At 47.7% G+C, this 24,012-nt stretch overlaps 1 protein-coding gene across 3 annotated transcripts in view; it reads left to right on the plus strand.

Moving 5' to 3' along the window:
* EDC4 (enhancer of mRNA decapping 4) overlaps positions 1 to 24,012 on the plus strand; it is a 2,544,921-nt gene that overhangs the window by 755,468 nt on the left and 1,765,441 nt on the right. For all 3 annotated transcript variants that reach the window (XM_069603831.1, XM_069603839.1, XM_069603847.1), the window contains exon 11: positions 3,727 to 3,826. In XM_069603831.1, the coding sequence (XP_069459932.1) occupies positions 3,727 to 3,826 (100 nt within the window). The remainder of the gene's footprint in view (positions 1 to 3,726; positions 3,827 to 24,012) is intronic.

Genomic DNA, 24,012 nt, shown 5'->3' on the forward strand with positions numbered 1-24,012 from the left:
TTTTCGCTGTTCTTTGTGTTTTGCATCTACTTCAGAGTGGGTGGGAGTTCACATCTACGTATTCTAAATGAGATCAGGAAACTATCGGTAAACACAGTTTGAGAGTGGAATTGGATGCCAAAATGAATTTGAAGATGGCTGATGAATTATGAGTAGTCACATGGAATGTGAATGGCTTAATGTCCAAAAAAGAAAAAGTAATGACATATTTAAATGATCTAAGAGGTGATGTGTGTTCCATTCAAGAATCGCACGTCCTAAAAAAAGAAATGGACGATCTGAAGAAAGGTTGGATTGGGAGAGCGTATGAGTCTTCATTTAATTCAAGATCTAGAGGTGTGGCAATTTTGATTCGAAAAAATGCCCCTATCAAAGTACTGAAAATAATATACGAGGGAGAGGGTAGAATTGCAATATTGGTCAATATATACAGGTCACGAGTTGTTGGGGTTTACAACAAAAAAATATGGCTTTTTGACGATGACTTATTTGTTCTCAAGAGTCTAAATCATTCACTGCCCATACTTATGGACATTGTGACAGCCTTTAACCATTGTTGGGGTTATAAAATAAATTGGGCTAAATTGGAGGTCCTCCCATTGGTGCCTCTTTGTGGCAAAAACTTTCACACAGCTGGGTTTTAAATGGTGTGCAGAAAAACTGCTGTATTTAGGAGTGTGGATTTTGCCAAAAATTGGCACTTTCATTAAAGGAAATATGAATATGGCCTGTACTTTGTTCAAAATGGATTTAGAGAGATGGAACATGCTGCATCTATCCCTATGGGGAAAGGTAAATGCATTAAAATGTTTCTCAACACCGAGAATAAACTATGTGTTAAGTATGATCCCATTAGACATTGAAAATAAATACTGGCCAGAGTTGGATCGACTCATTCAGAACTACCTATGGGTCCAAAAACCAGCAAGATTAAAACAAAGTAAACTACAATTGCCCTTAGCTAAGAGGGGTTTGGGGGGTACCAAATTTTAGAGCATATCATTTGGCTTTTATGTCACAAAACTTAGTTGATTTTATAAAACCTGAACCAGATGAATGGGTGCGTGCTGAAACCAGTCACAACGGTCCACTGTCACCTAGGGCTTTAACGACTATGCCTAGAACATGTGATGTAAATGATGCGCTGACTAAAAGTCTATAAAGTTCTTGGAAGAATCTGAATGGCTATTTGGGATTTGGTGCATTGAAAGATCCTGGTGCCTCGGTCTGGCTGAACCCGAGCATTAAGTTTGAGGGTAAGGCTTTGTTTTGGTCCGAGTGGTTCCTAGCTGGTGTGCAGTGGATAGCGGACCTTTTCATGAATGGGAGATGGATGACTGCAAAGGAATTGCAATCAACCATCAATATTTTAAATGTTCGTTTCGCAGATTATCGGGAAATCAGTAAGGCGATTGGGGAGGTTAACCTGGAAGTGAGGCTAAACGTGGACATGCTTAGGCAAAAACCAAAAGTGGGAGAATGTGGCTTGGTAAGTCGTATGTATGGTTTGATTGTGGAAAAATATAAAAGTAATGATTCGTTGAGAGAAGAATGGAGTCTGGGGATTGGGAGCGACATTACTGTGGACAATTGGTCATGTATGTGCGAGAATGTGAGACTGTGTTCTCTAGGATTGACCGAAAGATCCTGCCAAATTAAGATCATGAACAGGGTTTTTTGGACCCCGCAGAGGTTAGAAAAAAAGAGGATTGAGTGACCATTCCAAATGTTTTGCTTGCATGCATGACATTGGTACGCTAGAGCATATGTTATGGGACTGTGCAAGGGTGAGGGGATTCTGGTTAGAGTATGATAACATTTGTGAAAAAGTTCTAAATGAAAGTATCGCTCTTGATTTTAAGACAATAGTACTAGGAAGTGATGACTTGTTGGAAGATCTGACTGCATGTAAAAAAAATGATTTTTAGAGGTGCGATGGTGGGAAAAAAAATACTAAGAGGATGGAAGACTGCTGATCCGGTTACTATAGAGATGTGGTTTGCAGAAATGCATAATCTGGCAGAATTGGAAAGAGTGCTATATCGGAGGGATAAGAAACTTGCTTTATTTGAGAAGATTTGGGGTACATTTCTGACACTGTACTGATCCAATTAACTATGATGTGAATCCCGGGGTGTGTGGACGGGGGGAGGGGGGCTTGGGAATTGTAAATAAGTTGGGGGATGAATATGTATATAATATATAATTGCACTTTCAATATGATGTTTCATTGTAAATACTGTAAACTAAAATAAAATTTTCAACAAAAAAAAAAACAAGCTAAGCCCTTTCCTGGCCAAAGTAGCACTATGCGTTTGTGGCTGGATGTGGAGCCTGGGGCTTTCTGACCCCTGTCTGCATCCAGGCCAAATAATTGTGTGTTGCTGGGCCACTCCATGATTGGACAGCCCCTGCAAGTTGAATGGTGGAGACCGTTGCTATTTGTGGGCTCTGGGTTAACTCCATCTCGAATTTACGATAAGAGGAAAGCTCCTACAGCCATTCTTCTGATCATCTTTATAGTCAAATCCCCTTTAAGAGCAGCATCCTGTTTTAGACCCATGTATCGTCATTGCAGCTTAGCAGAATGGCCTCCAGTGAAGTCTGAATGCCTTCATCGCTGCTTCAAGCCCTGGACCTGTGTGAAAAACCAGTCTAGACCCCTGCCCGAGGATCCTGCCCTTGGAAGTCGGCGAAGTGTTCCATGACCACTTTGTGGCCTGACAAGCTCCTGCTGGGCTTTTCGAGGGGATTGGGTCCTCCTACGTATTTCATATCTATGACAGGTAATGTCCACAGCTGTGCTGCTTCGGAAAATCTTTGGCGTCTGCGTCCTGCGTCGATGACGTCGATGCGCCGTCCCCGAGGACCTCCTCCGACGGCCGACGTCACCCGATGTGATAAGTAGGATGCACGATGCCCATAGCCTCAGTTCCGTTTTTTCCGCGAACGTGTTCGCTTCGTGGTGGTCTTCTCGTTGTGACAGGGTCATCCAGCTGTCCAATTACAGAAAGAGTATTCCCAGAGCGCAGAACCTCAGACTTAGCGGACCCAATCCCAATGCCTAGAGTGACCTCTGCACCAGTGACCCCATCCAACGGAACCAACACAAAGAAAATGGGCCCCCTCTCGGGTGGTTTCTGACGAAATCGGTGTAAAGGGGTGTGAGTTCATACTTTTCGACCTTCAACCTCCTTCCATAGGATTTAACAGGTGCAATGTCCATACTCTACTTCTCCCTTTTCTGGTTGTTTTCTGAGGTCTGACCAAGGATACTCGCGCCTAGACACACTTGTGTACAGGCGTGTTATAAATTACCATATCCTATCCTAGGCTTCCGCTAAGGTGGCGGATTGGGAGAGGACCCCCTAATGAACTTATTTTTCTTTGTTCTACACCTACATGTTAGCTTTTCAAACACTTGTTTTGCTTCTTTACAAGACTCCCAACTACCTACCAAGGGCCAATTTAGGGACTTGTGACTCTTAAGCCACTCGACCAGATCTCTTATAGCAGCAATGGATGTTTAAGTGATAGAGCCTTATTTAGATGGCAAGTTTGGTTGTGTTACAACTGTCTTTAAATACTTAACTGATTGGGAATGTTTTTATAATATTTAACTGTTCATTTCTTTACAGACTTTACTGCATTTTCTTCTGGTGTTTTTACACGCAAATGGCTATTCCTGCTGTTTATTTAACTTCGCTCTGTCTGCTTTGATTCCAGGTTTTCCCCTGACCCATTCAATTCCAGTGTACTGCCTGGTCTGAAAGCCTGCCTGGACCTCTCTGCCGAATACCTAATTCTCACAGATGTGCAACGGAAAGTAGGTCCTACTTTACACCTTTGCTTTCACCTGTGTTGGACTCCCCTCCCAGAGTTTGATCCTTGTTGTGTAAAGGCCTAATCTTACTTAAAAATATGAGTGGTTGATCTTCCTTGAAGGCTAGACTAATGAAACAGGAAAGAGAACTGCATACTCCTTTTGTCCCGTCACCTTTCCATCATATTTGGAACTCTGGAACTCTATCCTCAGGAACAAGTGTCCCAACAGTATAGAGCGGGTTCTCCAACCTTTGCATTAGCAAGAGCTGTTCGTAGTTGAGGACCAATAGGCAGGAGCTACTGGTGAGGCCCAGTGGGGTGGTGATGATCTTGAGCATGGGCATTTTTACCAAGATTTGTTTAGGCAGCTTATTTACACTTTATACAGAAAAGGTAACATTTGTGCATTCACCATTATATTAAGAACTTAAATGCAAAAGCAATGTGAGAACATGTTCAATCCATGTTAGTATCGTTTTTAAAAGATGTCAGCATTCAGCAAGTTCTGCTTTGTCAAAAAATAAAATCCACTGTCATTTTTGTACATCCCCAGCAGTAACTTTGTGGTATGCTCTTTTGCCAGATCAGATTTCTGCTAAGGAAAAGTAGGCCAAAGTCTACTCTGTTGACCTGCTACGCATCTTCCCATTTATAAAGAAGGCGGTATCCCAGATACACAAAGTGGAACAGCGCACAATCATTTTCTCTCTCTGCAGGAATCTTGCATTTTGGGGCAGGCACAATGGGACACAGTCATATTGGGGGCACGTGCATTACACACATGAGTTAAAATGACAATGACGACATATTGTGGGGGGGGCTTCAACAATATGGTTTGCAGTCGGAGTACTGGCAAGAAACCACAAAAATGGTAGACTGTTTGCTCTTCAGTACTTAATAACATATAACTGGAAACAGCAAAAAGTTTCATTTTTCTTCTGTAAGGTAGTACTCTGGATGGGCCACACAAGTTTGGTGGCTGGCAGTAGTAGGGGAGGAAATACATTTTAGCTCTGATAAGGTCAGTCCTCTATAGTACTAGATGACATGTGCCCAGGATCAGACACCTCTTTAAACAGTGAATCTGGGATTTTAACCCACTCAGTTTAGAAAATACATAGCTTCCAGATACCACTTGGCAGTTTTGGATTTCAAGGCCTACAATAATACTGTCTTATATAGAAGAGCTTTCAAATATCCTGTGGCTATTTCTGAAAAGGCCATACAGTCCTATTCTTTTCCTGCAATTCTGGGACTTTTAGTTTTCCTAAATTTCACACCAGAAAAGAAAAAAAAATCATCTAAAAGGCGAGAAACCAAGATAGAATGGCTTTCCGAATGACCCTTTAAAACTTGTCATATTAAAACATCTTTAAAGTATGCAAAGCATGTTAAACCAAAATAATTTTGTTGTCGCATTATTTGCCTCTTCCAGAATGCAAAATAATGCAACCCTTAAAGTGTTCTCCTTTGTAGACCTCTGGAATAATGTCACTTGGATAAAGATAAAGTTTGTCCCAAACTTCCAGATTTCTATTACACATGATGTTAAAAACGTTTGCCTTTCCATAAAGCAACCCACTTGTCTGCATATCAAGATAGTTCTCATGACTTTACTTTAAACGGGGAGCTTTATTGTGCTGCTGTAAATGCCTCATAAGTGGACACCTATTTGCCAGGTTACAAGCCGTGAGGAGGCCTTTCATTTGCAAAGGTCCCATCTGCGCCAAATCCGAAGGCTCGGAAGCCACGGTTCCTCAAGCAAGTGTTTAGACTGGTTGCTCCCACCGTTTCAGGGGTCGAAGCACTGACTAGGGCATTCTTGAGATCAGTGTAGAGGAGCATGGCTTCTCTTGGACAGCACTGCTGTCAATTCTAGTCAGTTTCAGGGGTCGTCCTCGGGTCGTACTTCTTTAAAGAGGTCTTGGCTCCAACAGTGATCTCTCAAATAGCTACAGGATCCCTCTTTTTATTATAGATGTGTCCTTGAAGCATGACAAAGCCCACAAATGGTAGGGTTCTGCACCATTCAAATAGGCTGCAGCTATTGGGAATAGCCACTGGCCACATCTGCCCAGCAGCATACATTCAGGCACCAGGAATGTGGATTGGCACTAGACAGTTCTAGCCCCCATCTCTGGCCACACCCACAAACTCCCCATTAGCCCACAAAATCCACAGCTCGCCCTAGGAAAGGGCATTCCATATAAGGCATTTCCTAGACCTAAGAAGGCAGCCAAATGAACAATATGGCTAAAGAACAAGCGAAAGGCTGCATGCCACATACATTTTAGGGTGCTAGCCACGTTTAGTAGATGTTAGGAAAGATTTTCCTTTTGCTCCTTTCCCTCCATAGATTCCCATGGGACCCCCATTCTTTTTGCATGGTTTTTTTTTTATCCCTGTCCTGGTTTTGCTCATTCTTATGGGTAGTCTGACCAGTCCCTAAGACTGTCAGTACTGAGAGACTATTTGCCTCTTTAGGATTTCTTGTGTTTTTACATTTGCACATATCACTTATAGTGCCAGCTCTGTGATTTCTACCGTTTTGGAACATTTTACTCGTGAACTTTTGCATTTACCGCAAATGGCAACTGTTAAGATGGATTTCCAAAATCAGCCCTGGTTGGAGTATTTTTGGAGGCTACCCTATTTGTGGTAAACAGGGAAGATGCAGAGGTTAGCCAAAACCCAATCCAGGTAAGGTAGGTGAGCAGTTAACGCATTGTCTCTGGAAATGTGCGAGCGGTCTAGGGCTACAATGAGTCCACAAAGGGCAACCCCAATAATTCAGTTCACACAGTAAGTATATAAAATTAGTGATTTATTAGATCATTTTGTTACACACTAAGCAATTTAAAAAGCAAAAAGAAAGGGCTTCCTATAGAATCCTACGGGAGGAAAGCGGCAAAAAGAAAATATTTCATAATGATCAGCTGTACAATCCCTGGAACAGTGATTCAGGTGCCGTGCCCAACCGTAACTAAAACTTGCATCAGAAAGTGATCTCTGCACCTCTGCATCTCCTGGACCTCCCTTGACTGGACCAAGCACTGAAGGATGCAGCCCCAATGGAATTGGGAACCTCTGAAGTGGTCTCTGGAGAAATCCGTTAGTCGGCTAAATTACGATACCTGTCCCTCCCCATGAAATTGGATTACATGGGCATAAAGTCTTGGTACTATCTATGTCTGACTCTGTAGTAGGGACTGAGAGAGCTACTTGCGTGAACTTTCCATAACTTTTGGAACCACTGGCATCATCCAAATCAAATAATAAACCTATCTGAAGTCTTCCATTTTCATCGCATTGCCGAATCAGACTAAGTCCTCTGGTTTCAAACCTTTGTGTACTGTGGGTGTCAAATCTGTTTCAGACCTGCACTGCATTTGCCGTTAATGTTTTGGTGAAGGCCACAACAGGCAGGATGGCACGTTGTGCTAATCGATGCAACCGCAGGCGTTTCGAGAACGAAAGGCAACATTTATTTTTACCTGCCTACACAAGAAGAGAGGTGATAAACGGACACATTCAAGGTTGCATGGAGTGCAGCACAGAGGGAACGCTCCCCAGTCCGAAAGGGCAAAAAGAAGAAAAACACTGCAAGAGGTCATGATTCCCCGGTGATTCTTCGCGGCATCACTTTGTTGTCGAAGAAATGGAGCCACCACTCCCAAGGAGGGATGGCAGGTGTTCAGGATGAAGATACTTGACATCTTCGCCAAGGCTTTGGTCCCATCAGCTTTGGCCAAGCCAACCGATCCCACTGCACTCGGACAAGCGGGCAGAGAAACTGCGAGCAGATGTGACAAGGGTCCCAACGCTTCGTCGCCGGACATAGTCCTCTGACCTCGTACCTCTTTCGCAGTGCTGATGGATGCCTGAGTCGGGAGGGACTTCTTGTAGCGTTTTATGGAGAACAAGAGAACTTGGTACACCTTGCGGCCAAATTGTAAGAGGCAAGTGGCTTGGACACCTCACCAGAGGTGGAATTCTCCCTGCTGCAACCCTGGGCAAATCATAGGCTGCTTTCCAGCATCTGATACACCTTAGGGCTTTTTGCCCCTTCATGTCCGAAGGTGCAGTAGGAGCGAATAGACATCCTGTACAAGGATCCAAAGAAGGAGACACTATTTCCTTTCTGTCAGCTTGTAGAGGTGCCAGTGCTGGAATTATGGGCCAAACATGCTTCAGTTCACACAGTGTACCGCGACTGGGTGAAAAACATAGGCCGGGACCCTCAAGCGGCATGTTCCTTTCTGTCCATGCTTGCCTGGAAAACTTGGTAGTTCAGGCTGCTAGAGCGAACCGTAAAACCATTTCTTTCCCACCTTTGACGCCCGATGGAGAGGGCGAGATTGGATTCATGGTGTAGGAAGATATTTGGCTCTTCGAGCCTTGGTCTCTGGTGTATAAACGTCTCTTATGATCTGGCCATGGTTTCCTTTGGCCTGTGGTCGGTCATGGCTTAGGTGTCGGAGCACATCCCTGAAGGGGAAATGCGCTAAATGCTTTGAGGGCCCTTATCAAAGAGGGCAAGGGAGCCTCGCATCAGACAGTGCAGTCTGGTCTGGATACTGCAGACGGTATAGCGAGAAGAATGGCCACAAGCAAGGTCTTTCTTGTCTTCGGACATCCCGTTTTGCTACTGACGTACAAAAGAAGCTTCTGGATATATCCTTTGATGGCATGCATGAACTTATTTGGTAACAAGGTCGATGAATTCTTATAGAAGTTCTAAGTTTCTAAGGCAACCTCTACGTCACCGGAGCTGACAGTCTAGCAGCAGCAACCTGTAAGCCCTAGGTGCAGGAGGTGGTGTTTTCGCCCCTTCGGCACTTATACTGAAAGAGCTAGAGGCCAAGCCTGATCGGGCAAGCAAGGGCAGCATCGTCCCAAGAGGGGTTGGGGACGGGGTGTGCCCACAGGAGGCACTAACACCTCCACTGTGCCCTCCACAGCCCCAGGCACAAAGCCTTTCTGAAGTGACTGCTTCATCTGTCCTCTATCGGTGGCAGATTTTTCCTGTTTGGGGAGGAATGGAAAGAGAACACCTCTGATGCCTGTGCCTTACAAGTAATGCAACAGCGGCACTGCTTCCCTTTTGCCCTTGGCCAAGTGCACATGAGGTTGATGGAGTGGCTTCTGAGCTCACAGTGATTACCGTTGCAGGGACAAACATCAGACCTTCTACTGGTCTAGGAGAGAGTGTCCGAAAGACCGGCGATGGTGGTCCATGAAGGACAAACTCCTGAAGGGGTCAACCCTGACCACAAGTGACTCTAATCACGGATGCGTCCCTGAAAGGCTGGGGTCCACACCTTCAAGACCTTAAGGTGAGCGGACTGTGGTCCCTGTCGGAGTGCTGGAGCACATCAATCTGTTGGAGAGAGGAGCCATAAGACTGGCCCTGTTCGCTTTCCTCTTGTCTGTGATGGGCAAGAAGGTGTTGGTGCTGATGGACAACACTGTAGCTATGCATTACCTAAAGAAGCGGATTGTTTGTGCTCTTTGCAGAGAAGCAAAGCGATTGTGGTTCTGGACTCTGGAGAACAGCATGGATTTGACTGTGGCCCACCTGACCAGCAAGGAGAGCATGCTGGCCCTTACACTGAGCAGACATTCTTCAACCTCCCACGAATGGGAGCTCTGCCAAGACTTTCTTGAGATTTTCTCGCTTTGGGGTACTCCTCCAGTGGACCTCTTCACTTCCATTGTGAACTGGAAGTGCAATTGGTTCTGCTCCAGGGAGTTCCCTTGTCAGGGAGCTCTGTGGGATGCCTTGACAGTCGAATAAGACTTTGACCTGCTCTATGTGATCTTGATCTTAGGCCCAGAGAACATGGTACCTGGAGTTGCTGGACATGTCAGTCTGCCCTCGGTAGCATCTGCCACAGAGGACAGACATCCTTTCCCACTCAGAGAGATGGTCTTGCACCCAAAGCTCTGAAGTCTGAACCTTCATGCCTGGCTGCTGAAAGGCTAAGTTATAAGGAATGGGATCTGTTTGTAGACGTTCTGGGCATTCTCCTCTCTGCTCAAAGACCTACCACCAAGTCCATCTATGCCTGCAGGTGGTGTATGTTTAAGGCTTGCTTCCGGTAGAGGTATCCTGGACCCTTTCAATTGCTCCACATCCTCTTTATTACATTTTCGTCTGTCTTTGGTCCGGACGGGCCTGCAGATTGGTACAGTGAAAGTGTATCATGCTGCTATCTCGGGCTTCAAGAGGACACCGGAGCAGGGCTCCGGTTTCTCGATGCCCAAGGTCATGCAGTACCTTAGGGGTCCTTTGTAATGTTTTCCACATGCCAGTTTGTTGTCCTGGTATGTGATTTTAATGTGGTATTCCTTTTGCTCAGAGAAGCTTCTTCATTCAACTAAGAATACTGCTGCTGCAGCTTTAATAAAATCTATCCTGCCTGAGAAGGTGCAGCGTGCCTGCGTGGAGTCCGGCTCCAAGCCCAGTCACTCGCCAATCAGGCAACTGTAGACTCGTTGGAGTTAGACCCACCGCCCCCCTCGAAAGACAACATTGTAAAAATGCGACGTTGGTGAGTCGAGTGAAGCCTCGGAGTGAGCCCAAAGTCTTTGTAGTGCTCGCTCTCCAAACGCAGAGGTTGGTGTGCAACGTCTTGAAGGGAACGTCTGAGCTGTGACAATGGGTAAGAACCTTTTGATGTTGGCAGACGTTTTGTTGCCCTTGCCGCCGTTTGTACCTTTAACCTTTTCTTCTATGGGTGTCTCAGGAGGGAGGGGGAGCCGGGCCTGTCGGACATAAATAACATGCACAAAAATGACCCCCTCTCAACCGAAAGGGCGCCAACATCAATTGACCCGTTTACCTGATAGATTCCAATCTTAATTAAAAAAAAACGCAACAAGTTTAATCACTGTGGCCAAAGACCGGTGTGACTGGTGCCTTCTGGCTTTCTTGAGTGCACACCGCACGTCGCCTTTGGTGCGAAGCTTGCAGTCTTGCGTGAATCCAGCGAGAGGCTTCTGACATCGGAGTGGCTATCAAAGATGACTCTAGGGGGGAAGGGTGGCAAACAGCAGCCACATATTGACTTGCAAACAAATCCAACCAAAAATGACTATCACGCAAACTGCTTTGGGAGACTCCTTTTCAGTATTGGGTAGTAGACTACTCGGTCCTGAAGCATAAAATACCCCCCGCCCCCCTTTAACTCAAGTTACATAGGGCGGGAAGGGAGTTTGTCCCGGGATCACTCGAGTAATATTCAAGCTAAAGATCCTAATGTAACTTTAATGCTTGTTGATTGCTCTCGTACTAATCCCCATAGTGACTCACTTTATCCCTCAGTTGATAACTTGGCCACCCGCCCGTCTCAGCATGACATTAATATTTTGAGCGATAGAATCGACTTACTGATGGCAAATGTCAATTTAGCCAATCCTGCTAATGCAGATGTCTCCAAGCTGCCAGACTCTGGTGATGCAGTCCTTAACAACTGATTGGGGCCCCAAATTGCTGTAAGGCCGAACAGTGGATCTGAAGCTTAGCCGTCAACAGAGGCATATTCCTACAGGAAGGGTGCCCTCTCCCTAACTCCCCCTTTGGAGGGTACGCCGACCAGAAGATTAAGCCACTGGAATTGAATAGGAGTACGGCTAATCAGGAACAAGGTTCTTCCAGAAATCAAAGAAAGGGGAACAAATTACCAGGGCAATCGGGCTGTGCCCCTTTCAGCCAGATGTGTGTGGTAACTGTCACGATGGCACCATTTATGAAGCTATATTAAGCAGTGCCTGAAAAGGAAAAAAGAAACAGCCTCCCTGATGATTGATGGAGTCAAGAATACGTTTGGAGGAGAAGACAATTTGTTGTATAGCAGGAAAACTGGACGGGGAACCAGAGTGCGCGCCTTGCCATCATTCTTAACACTACATTAAGCAATGAATGACACTCTAAAAGACCAAATGACCCTGCTGGCTATCATGCACAGAAAGATGATATAAATAGATGGCTTCATCACAGCAGGGAATAGTTTTGATGGAGCTGGAGTTGCCTTGGTCCCAGACCTGTGGGGGGGCTGAGTAGAGGCAGGCTTAAAGCAAGTATGGGGTCTATGAAGAGTCACAACAAATTGTAACTGATCCCAGCACCCAGGGTCCGAAATCTAAGCCGAACCAAATTAGGAGGTGAAGCCATAAAAGTGACTCATGTAGTGGTTGACCTAGAAGTAACGCCATCAAACGAGGAACTGTCAGATGAGGTGCCATCTGAGAAAAGCACTGCCTCTTCCTCTTTGGGGAGGTGGTAGAGTGTAAGTTGCCTTTAAAAATGTCAACCTTAAAGGCATTTGTTTTTTTTCTGGACCCAAGAAATATATTCCATCAATGATACGCCCCACTAAGCAACAGAAATAATCTCTACTGGTTAAATCCAAGGATTTGAGAAGTTTGCTGAGAAAGCCATCCCTTCCCCTACCAGGAATAAAATCTTTGGACAGCTCAACAGAAAAAAGAAATCCCCATATTAATCCTCTGGAGGATGCGATTTACCTTACCAAGGACGAAGATACAGATCCTTAATCTTACGTCCTGTCCCCTTTCCTCCATACTGCACGGGCATCCCTTCCAAGGGACAGGAGAAGGAATGTTTTTCACCAGATAAAACCTTCTTCCCCTTTAAATTTAGAGGCGTGAAGCGGTGCAGCCCTAGGAGCATGTGCTTCCCTGAAGTCCCCTTTTCCACATCGACGGGAATCGGCCGAATTCACAAGCGCTCCTGGCTTTGGCTTTGGCCATGTAATTCCACGCGCGGATACTTCTTCTCTTCTGTCTTTTTGTCCTTTTATCATTTAGGTACTCAGTCTTGAGGCGTCAAGCTCCTCACCAGCGCATGTCGACTTCTACAGGGTTCAGCAGGTGTCCTTCCTGCGACGGTCTCTTTACCACTAAAGACCCCACACGCCCTCTGCCTTTGTTGCTTTGTCCCAGACCATGGCTGGCAAGCTTGTACCGCGTCTAACATGCTTTCCTCGAGGTTTCTGAAGAACAGACTAGCCAGGTGGAGGGAGCTCTTCCAGAGATTGCCTCCAAAGGACCTAAAGGAGGTAGTCTTTCATTGATCCAAGGTCAAGGTAGGAAGGGACCACTCGGGTCCTCATACCAGCATGAGTACTGAGGCTACATCAGGTACCGGCCGTCAGGCTGTGGGGGTCAATAGATCCTATCAGTGACAGTGTTGAGGGACCAGAAGGTTCTTTCACCGGGGCTTCACCCGAGGGGCCACACCCTAGTACCGGCATCATGTCAGAGGGGGTGCCAATACGCTGTTCTACCAACCGATCCGCCGAGGGCGAAACGCCTACCAAGCCTCGGCCTTCGGAACAGGGTAGGCATCATGACTCAAGAGTCCTGGAAGGGGCGTGGCCCAGTGAGCCGAGCAACACGACGCAGGCAAGTGGAAGGCAGCTCGACAAAATGGCTGCCGTGCCAGACATTCCGGACATCCGCCCCACACCTCACCAAGGCAGAGAGCAGGTGGAGGAACGAGTGTCTAGGTGGTACTGGTGCCAACCAGGTATGTGGCCAACAGCCTACCCTTCATTTGTGCAGGACATGTTCCCCCTGCGTCCATATGAACAGGGCATGCAACGTCTCCAGGAGCCACCCGCTACCCCGTCAATATTGCCTACCACTCCAGCATGCAAGGACAGATTTTTGAAAGGTTCCTCGGCCTCATGAAATCTCCTTGGATGGGGGTTCCTCGGCCTCATGAAATCTCCTTGGATGGGGGACACCCTCAGAGACCCCATCGGGGGCATGCTCCCACCAATGGCCTGGCACTGCAGGCCCCAGTACCGGCACCCCTGGCCCCAGCCACCCTCTCCGGCCCCCCAACCAATTGTACAGGCGGTTCCGTACCAACCTATGCTGCAGGCTCCGGTCTCCACTCCCCAGCCTTTGGCCCTCAGCAGCCCTTCACCGGTGCCATACCAACCGGACCCTCGGGTGGACACGGAAGAGCAGGAGGACCCCAACACACCATCAGCCAAGGCCATCCACGAACATCTTGCAGGGGTGACGGAGTACTTGGGCCTTCCTCAACCCGAGGTTGAGCAGCCAGCAGAGGGGGTCCTCGCAGAAGTCCTCACACTGCGTCCCACAAAAAGAACAGGGATCCCGATGCAGAAGGACATAGTCGCCTTGGCCAAAAAGGGCTGGCTCAAGCCCCACTCGGTCCAGCCGGTAAATCGATGCCTGGACACCAAGGGGGGGGATACCCACTTGCTATCGGCCCACCCTCAGCCGCAGTCTTCGATGATCGCTGCGGCATCACTATACTCCAAGCCGCAGTTGTCCTCGGCATCGTCCTCCGCGGCGCTGTTGGGCACGGAGGAGAAGATCTTGGAGGGGTACGGGAAGAAGCTGTATTCCAACACGTCCCTACATCTTAGTCAAGCCAACGCGGATGCCATGCAGGCAACCATTAACCAGAGGCTTTGGCGGGAAATTGCAGACTTCCTCCAGAGCTTCCGGCGCACAGCCAATCACTTTTCAAGGCGGGACTGGCAAAGGCCAAGATAGTGGCTCAAGACATCATGGAGTCCACAGTGGCCCACATCGACACCTCTGGCTGGGCCATCTGCATTGCCACAGACATGAGAAGGACAGCCTGGCTCTGTGCGACTAAATTCAACCTGGATGTCCAGGAACGCATATTAGACCTTCCGTTTGAAGGGGGTGGCCTCTTCCACTCCACCACGGACAAGGAGCTGGACAAAAAGAAAAACGGCTCACAAACGGCCTCGTTTTTCTTCCATCTTTTCAAAGACCACACCCAAAATGTACTCCCAGTCACAGCAACGCACAGACAAGGGGCGTACATACGAAGGGTTCTGCGGCTTCCAAGAGCCGAGGTCCAGGCAGCCTCACTGTTCGCCGACACAACATCGGCGCAAACAAAAAGAGGGGGTGGGGCGGTTAAGGCGGTTTCCTGCCCCCCCCCCCCCCCCCTACACCCTCCTCAGCAACAGTCTTGAGGGAAAGCAGGCATCCCACAAGTCCGTCCGGACCCACAGGTTTCCAGTGGGGGGCAGGCTTGCTCACCGTGCACATTTTTTGGGCCCAGAATCCTCTTTGTAGTATCCAAGCGGTACTGCCACCCTATTCCAGCCTCTGCTACCTCTTCCCCCTCCACTCCCACAGGTTGGGACAGCAACTCTTTTAGCAGAGATCCGATCGCTTGTCGAGAGCCAGGGAGTGGAGGAAATCCCAGCCTCCCAGTGAGGCTTGGGCGTTTACTCCAAGATTTTCGCCATTCAGAAAAAGAACCAGGCGGGCCTGAGAGTTGTGCTGGGCCTTTCCACCCTCAACCTCTCCCTACCTCTACAAAAATTCAAGATGGTTACTCTGCCCCCAGCGTCTTTACCAGGCTAATGAATACTGTGGCGGCCCTCCTCGGGTCGCAGGGCCACCACGTCTTCCTGTACCTCGATGACTGGCTCGTCAGAGCGACATCTCTGGAAGCAGTGCTCCACACTTCCCACGCTCTCATGAACACACTGCACAAGCTGGGTTTTTCACTCGCCCTCAAGAAATCGCAGCTGCAGGCTACGCAGAGGTCAGTCTTCTTGGGCCTCATATGGGACACGTGCTCTGAGAAAGTTTTTCCTTCGCAGCACAAGATCACGGCCTTCAAGAGGACCACGGCGCACTTCCTCAGCAGAGAAGTGACCTCGGCCTGATGGTACCGACACCTAGTGGGTCTCATGGCAGCAGTCCTTTTGGCCGTCCCCCAAACGAGACTCATGATGAGGAGCATACAGCTGCACTTTGCAGCATCTTGGAACCAGGAGCGAAGTTCTCAGACAGAGATGATCAAAGTTCCCCTGTCGCAGCACAGGGACCTCACATGGTGGTCCAGGGACTGCAACCTGTGGACGGGAAAGCCTTTCCGGCAACCTATCCCACAGGTCACCATCACCGTGAACTCCTATCCCTCTCGGGCCACCCTAGACAACCACTGTATCCATGGCATGTGGACCCGGCAGGAGCAGGAGTTCCATATCAATTGCCTGGAACTGAAGGCCATCTGGCTAGCGCTCAGAGCCTTCCTTCCGGTTATCGAGTGCAAGGTCGTCCTCATTCAGACAGACCACTCGACCAGTATGTTCTATGTCAACAAGCAGGGAGGTACCAGATCTTGTCGCGCCCCCTCCCCCCCACTGTGCAACTGGCTGTCAACATGTGGGGGTGGGCTCTGGAGAGCATCATCTACCTCATGGCTGTCCACCTGCTGGTGGAATCCAACCTGGAGGCAGATGGGCTCAGCAGACTAGGAGCGGAAAACTACGAGTGGCAGTTGATTGACCTAGTACTGCAGGAGATCTTCTATGAATGGGGATACTCCCAGGTGGGCCTCTTTGCCTCCTGTGACAACAGGAAGTGCCAACTGTTCGCCTCCTGGCAAGGCCGGGGCCTGGGATCCCTGGGAGATGCATTCCAGATTCGGTGGGACGGAATGACATCATATGCCTTGCCGTCCACACCGCTGATACACAGGGTGATATGCAAGATCAAGGAGTCTCGCCACCTTAGCATCATTCTAACAGCACCATGGTGGACAGCCAGGCCATGGCTCTCGGAGAGGCCTCCCATTCACCTTCCGAGGGGCCCAGCACATCTTCTGGTGCAGCCGGGGGGCAGGCTCATTCACCCCGCTCCACAGAAACTAGCCCTCAGTGCGTGGTTCCTGAACAGGTCACGCTAGGTCACATAAGCCTTTCCCAGGCTAATCTAGAGATTATTCAGGGCGCCAGGAGCAAGGCTACCAGGGCCAAGTATAAGAGCAAGTGGACCAGTTTCTTCCACTAGGCAGACACGAAGGGTATCAGCCTTCTGGCTTGTACCATGGGCGACATCAGCGCACCTCACCCATTCAGGCGTGCAGGTGGACACCTGCTGCACCTACCTGGCAGCCATCAGGGCTTACAGAAACTCGGAGGAGGAGACCTTTTCCTCTTCCAACCTGATCATCAAGAAACATCTGATGGGACTCGCCAGGCTCTACCCGCCCATCAAGAGGCTGCACCCCGTGTGGGACCTCAACATAGTTTTGGGTGCCCTGGCGCTCAAACCATTCAAACCAATGGCGTCTGCGGACATCAGGCTGGTCACCATTAAGACGGCCCTGTTAGTCAGCCCCACCTCGGCTCGCAGAATTAGCAAAATCCAGGCACTGGTCGCCTCAGAGCCATATACTCGTTTTCACAAGGATAAGGTAGTCCTTCGGACACACCCACCATTCCTACCGAAAGTGCCTTCCACATTCCATCTGAACAAAGAAATAGTGCTGCCTATGTTTTTTGCTGAGCCCAAGGACGAGGCTCAGAGAATTCTGCACTGCCTGGATGTCAGCCATGCCCTGAAATTCTACTTAGACAGGACCAACGGCTTCTGCAAGTTGGACGCACTTTTTGTCACCTTCAGTGGATGAAGACCGCGGTATCGGGCCTCCAAAGACTGTTGGATGGTCTCAGCCATCAAAGAAGCTTACGAGGGTCAGCATAAGCCACTTATGGCCAACATGCATGCCCACGCGGTCAGAGCCAAGGCAACAGCTATCGCTTTCCAGCGGCATGTCCCCTGGCAGGTCATAAGCAGAGCAGCCACACGGCTTTCTGCAAGAACTACTGTTTGGACGCCGGGTCTAGATCAGACGCGGCTTTCAGAGAGGCGGTTCTTAGAAACCTATTTGCTTAAGGATGGTCTCCTCTCCACCCTGGGGTGACACTCAGTTGTAATCGCCCATGCAGTATGGAGGAAAGGGGACAGGACGTAAGAGTAATTATAGGTTTCTCACCGTAGTGACTAGCGTACAATTAGTCCCCTTTCCTCCATACGTCCCACCATCCTCCCCTAATAAATCTGGTGTCATTAGGCAATGTTAATCTATTGTCGACGCGTCTGTGGATTGAGGTGTGCTGCCGGAGGGCGGGGTCAGGACAGCGCATGCTCCCAGGGCCGCACCCCCACGCGCCTCAAAAATTAAAGGGGAAGTTTTTTTCTGGTGAAAAAGGTTCTGTCTCCCGTCCCTTGGAAGGGACGCCCATGCAGTATGGAGGAAAGGGGACCAACGACAAGGACTAAGAGTACATTAATTATTAAATTTGTTTACCTACTCATTGGACGAGGAGACCGATCTAAACGAACATCAACCTTACACTTTTGCCCCTCGACCGTTCCACGGTGTCACCTTGTTTAGAGGCCTCTATTGGTCGGCCTGCTGTAAAACCATTTGACACAGGTGGAAAAAAGAGAGATGTCAGAGACAAAATTCTAAGCCCGGGGCCTGACGAGGAGATCGGATCTTCAGCTCGAAGGTAATGACCCCGAAATGCAAAGTGAGATCCAGCATAATTTATAATTGGTTATTTATAACACGCTTAATACCCAGAGGTTTCTAAGCACGGATCGAACCTGTGTTGCTCTGCGTCTTGCTTCCAAGGTGAGCGCGTTGCCCCTGAGCTATCCTCCCGAGACGATATGTAAATCGAGGCGGTCCATCACAGCTCAAGAAGCGAACCGCAGCAGCCTCGACAAAGTTCAATTGCTGCCTGCTAACTTTTTTAAACCAAGGTTGCAAATCAAAAAACCCGGGGTCTTCCCTTAATAACAAAAGAGACACAAGACCAGACCCAGAATTAAGAGAAGTAAACGTTTCTATGGTTCCCAACAATATCCCAAAAAAACAGGTCTGAGACTACACCCGTTGCCTGAGATTAGAAAGAGTGGTGGATAAAGGAGAGGAGTGTATTTTAAATGGATACATCTTAAAACAGTGCCATTGTGTCCCCTCTCTGCGTCAAATTGTATTAGACGATTTCTCTATAATTGAGTACACGCAAGAAGACCGTATGGATCTTGTGTACCTAGAATCTCCTCTGTCGTGGTAAAGAAATTATCGAAAACAACAAGCCTCCTTTTGTTGGCATTTGACTTGACGGATCTGAGGGAGTTTGTGGCGGATGCGCCTAAAATACTAGCCCCTACTAACTCTGTATGGTAAAGTATAGTTAAGTAGTCTGTAACATCTGCAGCTGGAATCTCCTCAGTGGAAATGATACTTCAGAACACAGGGCCCTCAAATTCCCACCTATAGGTCCTCGTGGCCCAGTCAGTGAGGGTGTCTCCTATTCTCAGCAAAAGAATAACTTAACCTTGACAATAACTCAACAAGGAGGAAAGGGCTCTGAGAGAAAGATTGAATTCAAGATGCAAAATCTTTCAGAGCTACCAGACGACGCTTCCTGGTCGTGGTTAGCAGCAGCCCTAACAAGTTAGGATAACCAATAGCCGAGCCCTGAAAAAAAAAATGTAAAACATTCTTTTCGCTAGCTTCATAGAACACGCTACATTTCTCCCACTTCTTTGAAGAGTGGAGACTCGTTGGGATGATGCAGACTTCATATGTTTCCAGGAAGTTTGGTTTAGAAAGAAAACGATAATGGATGGATTCACGTCATATTTAAACCCAGCACTATAAACTGGTGCAGGTCAACCAACTGCAGGCCTTTTGACTTTAATAAAGACAGGAAACGAGTTCGAAGTAATTGGCTTGACTAATCAGGGAGCTTTCATCCAGCAAACCAAACTGATATCGAGAGCTTATAAAGAGACTTCAATGAAGCCCATCAATAAGCATTTGACTTTAATCGACAGCTACTGGAACCCAATTAGAACTGGGATAAATGAGATGATCGACAATATTACAGAGGCAATTAACGAATCCTACAGCCTGGAGAATCCATCAATAATTTTATGTGGTGATTTAAACTCCACATATGAAGTGTGAGAAACCTGAATGTGTCTCACTGACTAGTCCCCAGGGATCTGTCATCCAGGTGGCCAGGACACGGCCATCGCTATTGGATCCAGTTCCTGGGGGTGAACCAGTGCGGGACGATCACCTGGATGAGGGGTCCTCGTTGAGTGGAAGGGGGGCACAGACAGGTGAGACGCGGTATCCCCTTCCTTGTAGCATCTTTTCCCCATCCTTCCTCGTAGGATATTCCGAAACACTAACCCATGCCCCCTTTCCAACACAAACACTTCCTTCATGAAAGACAACAGACTAAAACCTTGGCCGTTTACCTGACATGTCCCAACATGGCCCGTTCCCTTCCCCACAGGGATAAAAGGTGGAGCATGAGAGCACACAGAGAGCAATGCCAACTGCACGAAGAAGCAGTTATTCCAGGTCGGCAGTTCAAATGGAGGAGAAATGTAGCAAGAGCTGAAAGGACGTTGAGGAGGGAATTGCCCTTGCCCTTTTCAACCCAGACCCGCAAATCCTCTGACAAAAGTAATAGAACACTGGGAATCGCACCTGGCGAATGGTGCGATGGATATAAACGGTTTGTGTAACCCTCCCGCACTGATGGTTGGTGAGTCGGAAGAACCTGATAGGAACCGGATTGTGTTAAACCAAAGGTTGCATTGGCAACATTTAAGTAGAATAGAAGACACAGGTCTCTTTGTGCTTATATTTGGTGTTAAAGTGGTCCGGCGCCACATGGGTGCTCACTCGAAAGGACTCTGACTGATGCCCTGCTCCCAAACAAGGAGAATGTGTTAAACAGAGAAATCGAAGTGGTCTTGCAGCGGGTTATGTTGAATCCCACGGGTAAGCATCCCCTCTATTTTCTGGGTCCAAGCTGCCTGAATCTTGTTCCTGAACCACATTAGAAACGGGCCGTGTCTTCAGCAATTCCACTATACGAAGACCGCATTATCTGTGCATCTGATCTCGATTGCACACCAGAGCATTCGTAACAAGCTCCTAAAATGTCCGACACAGCATTGTTTATAGGCTGCTAGGGAACACATCGCCACCTACAGCAACGCGCTCCGATAGGCCGCAGCTGCCTAGTTCATCGAAGCTGCGCGACCGGGAGGCGCCAGCCAGTCACTCGTAAGAAGGCCACTATAAAAAAAGCCTGCTACCTGTCCAGGCCGTGACAGGTCTAAGGGCCATCCACGCTGCCCGATCATGTGTTCATTGCACTAGCAACATTCTGAAGGGTAAGCAAAAACCCCTTCCCCCCCCCCCCAACTCAATCCGAGTATGAACTATCGCCAACCCACGCTGCCATAAATATTGTACTTTTGTTAATCGCCCATTGCAAATGGACACCGTGTTACCACTCGCCGTTACTCATACTGTCCGCCTTCTCTTTCTCACCTAGCGAACCTGTAATAGTGACCTTTAGAGTGTCCTTGCCCACAATCCATATGCATACGATTTGTACCATTTGATACTAAATCTGCAGCGGACACTCTGTACCACTAGCTGTGACAGCTCTAAGCGCCACCTGCCCTTCCTCTTTCCGAGAAGCCACTCAGCCTCTTTACGCCCATAATATATCGGTTCAACGCAGCAAGTTCACACTACCCCTAGTGCATCCTAGCCTTAGTGACCTGCCACCCATACTAGGTGAACCCTGACTGCATTGCCTGCTCGCCGCCTCGCTAATGGAATGTTGTGCGAATATATGCATGTAACATCCCGCTAACTGCTGCTGATGATAACTGTATTGTGTTGTATGCAAATTGTGCTAGCATTTAAATCTGCACCGCTTTCCTATTCATACTTACAACAATCTGCTGAAGATATTTAACTGTGTTCAATGACATCTACGCCTGCTACGCTTTAACATTTTCATTCTGCCACTATTAACGTTCTGTCATCCATAACTGTCTCTAGAGTAACTCTAGCATTGTTCATTAGTCTATGCAAGTCTTACCAAGACCGCTGCTATTGCCTAGAGCGTCTAACCGCTCTAAGTAAAGCTATACAAAATGCGCACCGAACCTATGACTATGATGTGATTCTTATTCATTGTCCCTGATTGTTGCTTTGATTGACATATCTGTTTATTGACGTTGCCCCTCTCCACTGAATGTATGTACTAATAGCCTAGGCCCATCTGACGATACAAGCTGATTCTCCATTTACATGATTTCCGCTGAGTACACTTGATTTATTAGCCCTGCCTGTACCACAATTTCAATGCAAATACTATCTTGCTAAAAAGGCATCTTCTGCCTAGCATCCAGATACAGCCCTCTAATTGACCACTGTATTCGCTGCTGATTCTCTTCATGCAATTGCACCGTCTCCGTCTGTTAGCTATAACTTGTTCATTGTCCCCCATGTTATAATGCTCTGTATTACTTTATATACATGACCTAACTATTGTAGGGACCTCATTCCACCTAATTGTACCACAGATATCAGACTGGACCTGTGTTTCGTTTCCTAGTCTTAACAAGCCCACATTATACAGTGCACCTGCTAATTTTCACGCACAATTAACACTTGTATCACCTATATCCAGACTATTACAGAATAGCTCACCTCCACCTTAAACTTGTCTTAATCGAGATGTATTTTATATGCGACGTGCCTTATGCTCTGATCTCCTGCCTCTCCAACCCTACACCTAGCGGCACACTGCCTCTACTTGCATCTAGCATATTATAGCCAAGCCCACCTGCCCAATTGTACTTTAGATACCATTCTTCCTTTTATGATATAGTAGCTCAATACTGCATCATGCAGCAAATCTAACTCATGGATAAGCAGCCCACTACTGCCCTCCCTTTAGGAAAGCTGTGTCACAAATACTGCCACCAAAATTTTGGATAATGTTACCCTCTCTCCTACTTCCCACGTTATCCTTATTATTAGCACTAACTAACGATTACGTGGATTCAGCCTCACACATGACTGCCATAATGAACCTGCCTTGCTCCGCAGGTACATATATTCAATGTGGTCAGGGACTAGCCCGCCTTCACTGCGAACAGCACCACCATACCCCCTGCCCAACGCCTGTCCTTGATGAGATCACGCCTTTCTCTCACTTCCCTCCACCAAGCAATTACATATCTGCTACGAAGGATACTGCCAACCTTGACTCCTTATCTCATGCCCTCCTTCCCGCTTCATTGTCTCCAGATGGACCCACTAGACTTCTTCGCTGATCTACAAGGACCTTGCGCAGACACTCAAAAACTGCTATAGCATCACCTTCTGACATTCTAATCGCACCAATCCACCAGCCATCTCAACCTATCTCTGCCCGCACGAGAAGGACTCAAATCTCTTCTTGTTCTCTCCAACCTCAACCTGATAAACGCCAAATCTCTCATCTTGACATCTCACACACATCGCCCATCAGAACCAAACAGGAAAGTCTCTTAAGCACTGTCACTGCCTTACCACCAGATGATACTCAACTACCATGGGCTCCCTGGCCAACACAACCAATCACTGACCTCCGAAAAAGATTTAGACTATTTTCCCGTACACCCCTATCCAGACTGAATAAATCTCGCATATCCTACCATAACCAACCAAAATCACAGACTAATACTATCACCTCATGTCCTAACATCAAATTCACATCCACACACAGCCCAACCCAAAGTCCATCAGGCATTACACAATACTCCAAATATGAGAGGACCACCACCTCCAAACCCCCCCCCCACATGACCTCTTTAAAAGGCACGCTAACTAATGCCAGATCTATTACTGCTCATGCCTTGGATATTGCAGATGCTATAAAAACAAACAACCTTGACTTCCTAGCAGTAACTGAAACTTGGCTCCACGCAGCTTCAGGACCCCTCCTCTCCCTAGCCATCCCGGATGGATTTTCCATTTATAGGAAAGACCGACCTAACACGAGGAGGCGGAGTATCTTTACTAGCAAAAAAGGCAGTTAACATAAGAATAGCCCCTGATCTACCATCCATGTCGGGAGAAGCCATTTCGTTAAAAATTGCCATTACACCGTCTTGTACACTTGCACTCCATATCATCTACAGACCCCCAGACCCCATCTCTACATTCGAAGAGGATATTACAACACTTTTAACACATAATATGAAGCCTCCTTCCAAAGTGATCATTATGGGAGACTTCAATCTATGCTTGAAATACCCTCTAGACACTACTGCAACTCTCCTGGCTGATTCCATTGAAGGATTTACTCAAAGAATCACCACACCTACTCATGATAAAGGACGTACACTAGATTGGCTAGCTGATTCTAATTGCTCTACCATCATCTAATCTAACTCGCCTGGGTCAGATCACAATTTTATCATATTCACCACTACCAAGATTCTGAAACGGCCACT

The sequence above is a fragment of the Ambystoma mexicanum genome, chromosome 1p (genome assembly GCF_040938575.1).
Source record: "Ambystoma mexicanum isolate Mex_15411 chromosome 1p, UKY_AmexF1_1, whole genome shotgun sequence".
In the NCBI taxonomy this organism is placed as follows: domain Eukaryota; kingdom Metazoa; phylum Chordata; class Amphibia; order Caudata; family Ambystomatidae; genus Ambystoma; species Ambystoma mexicanum.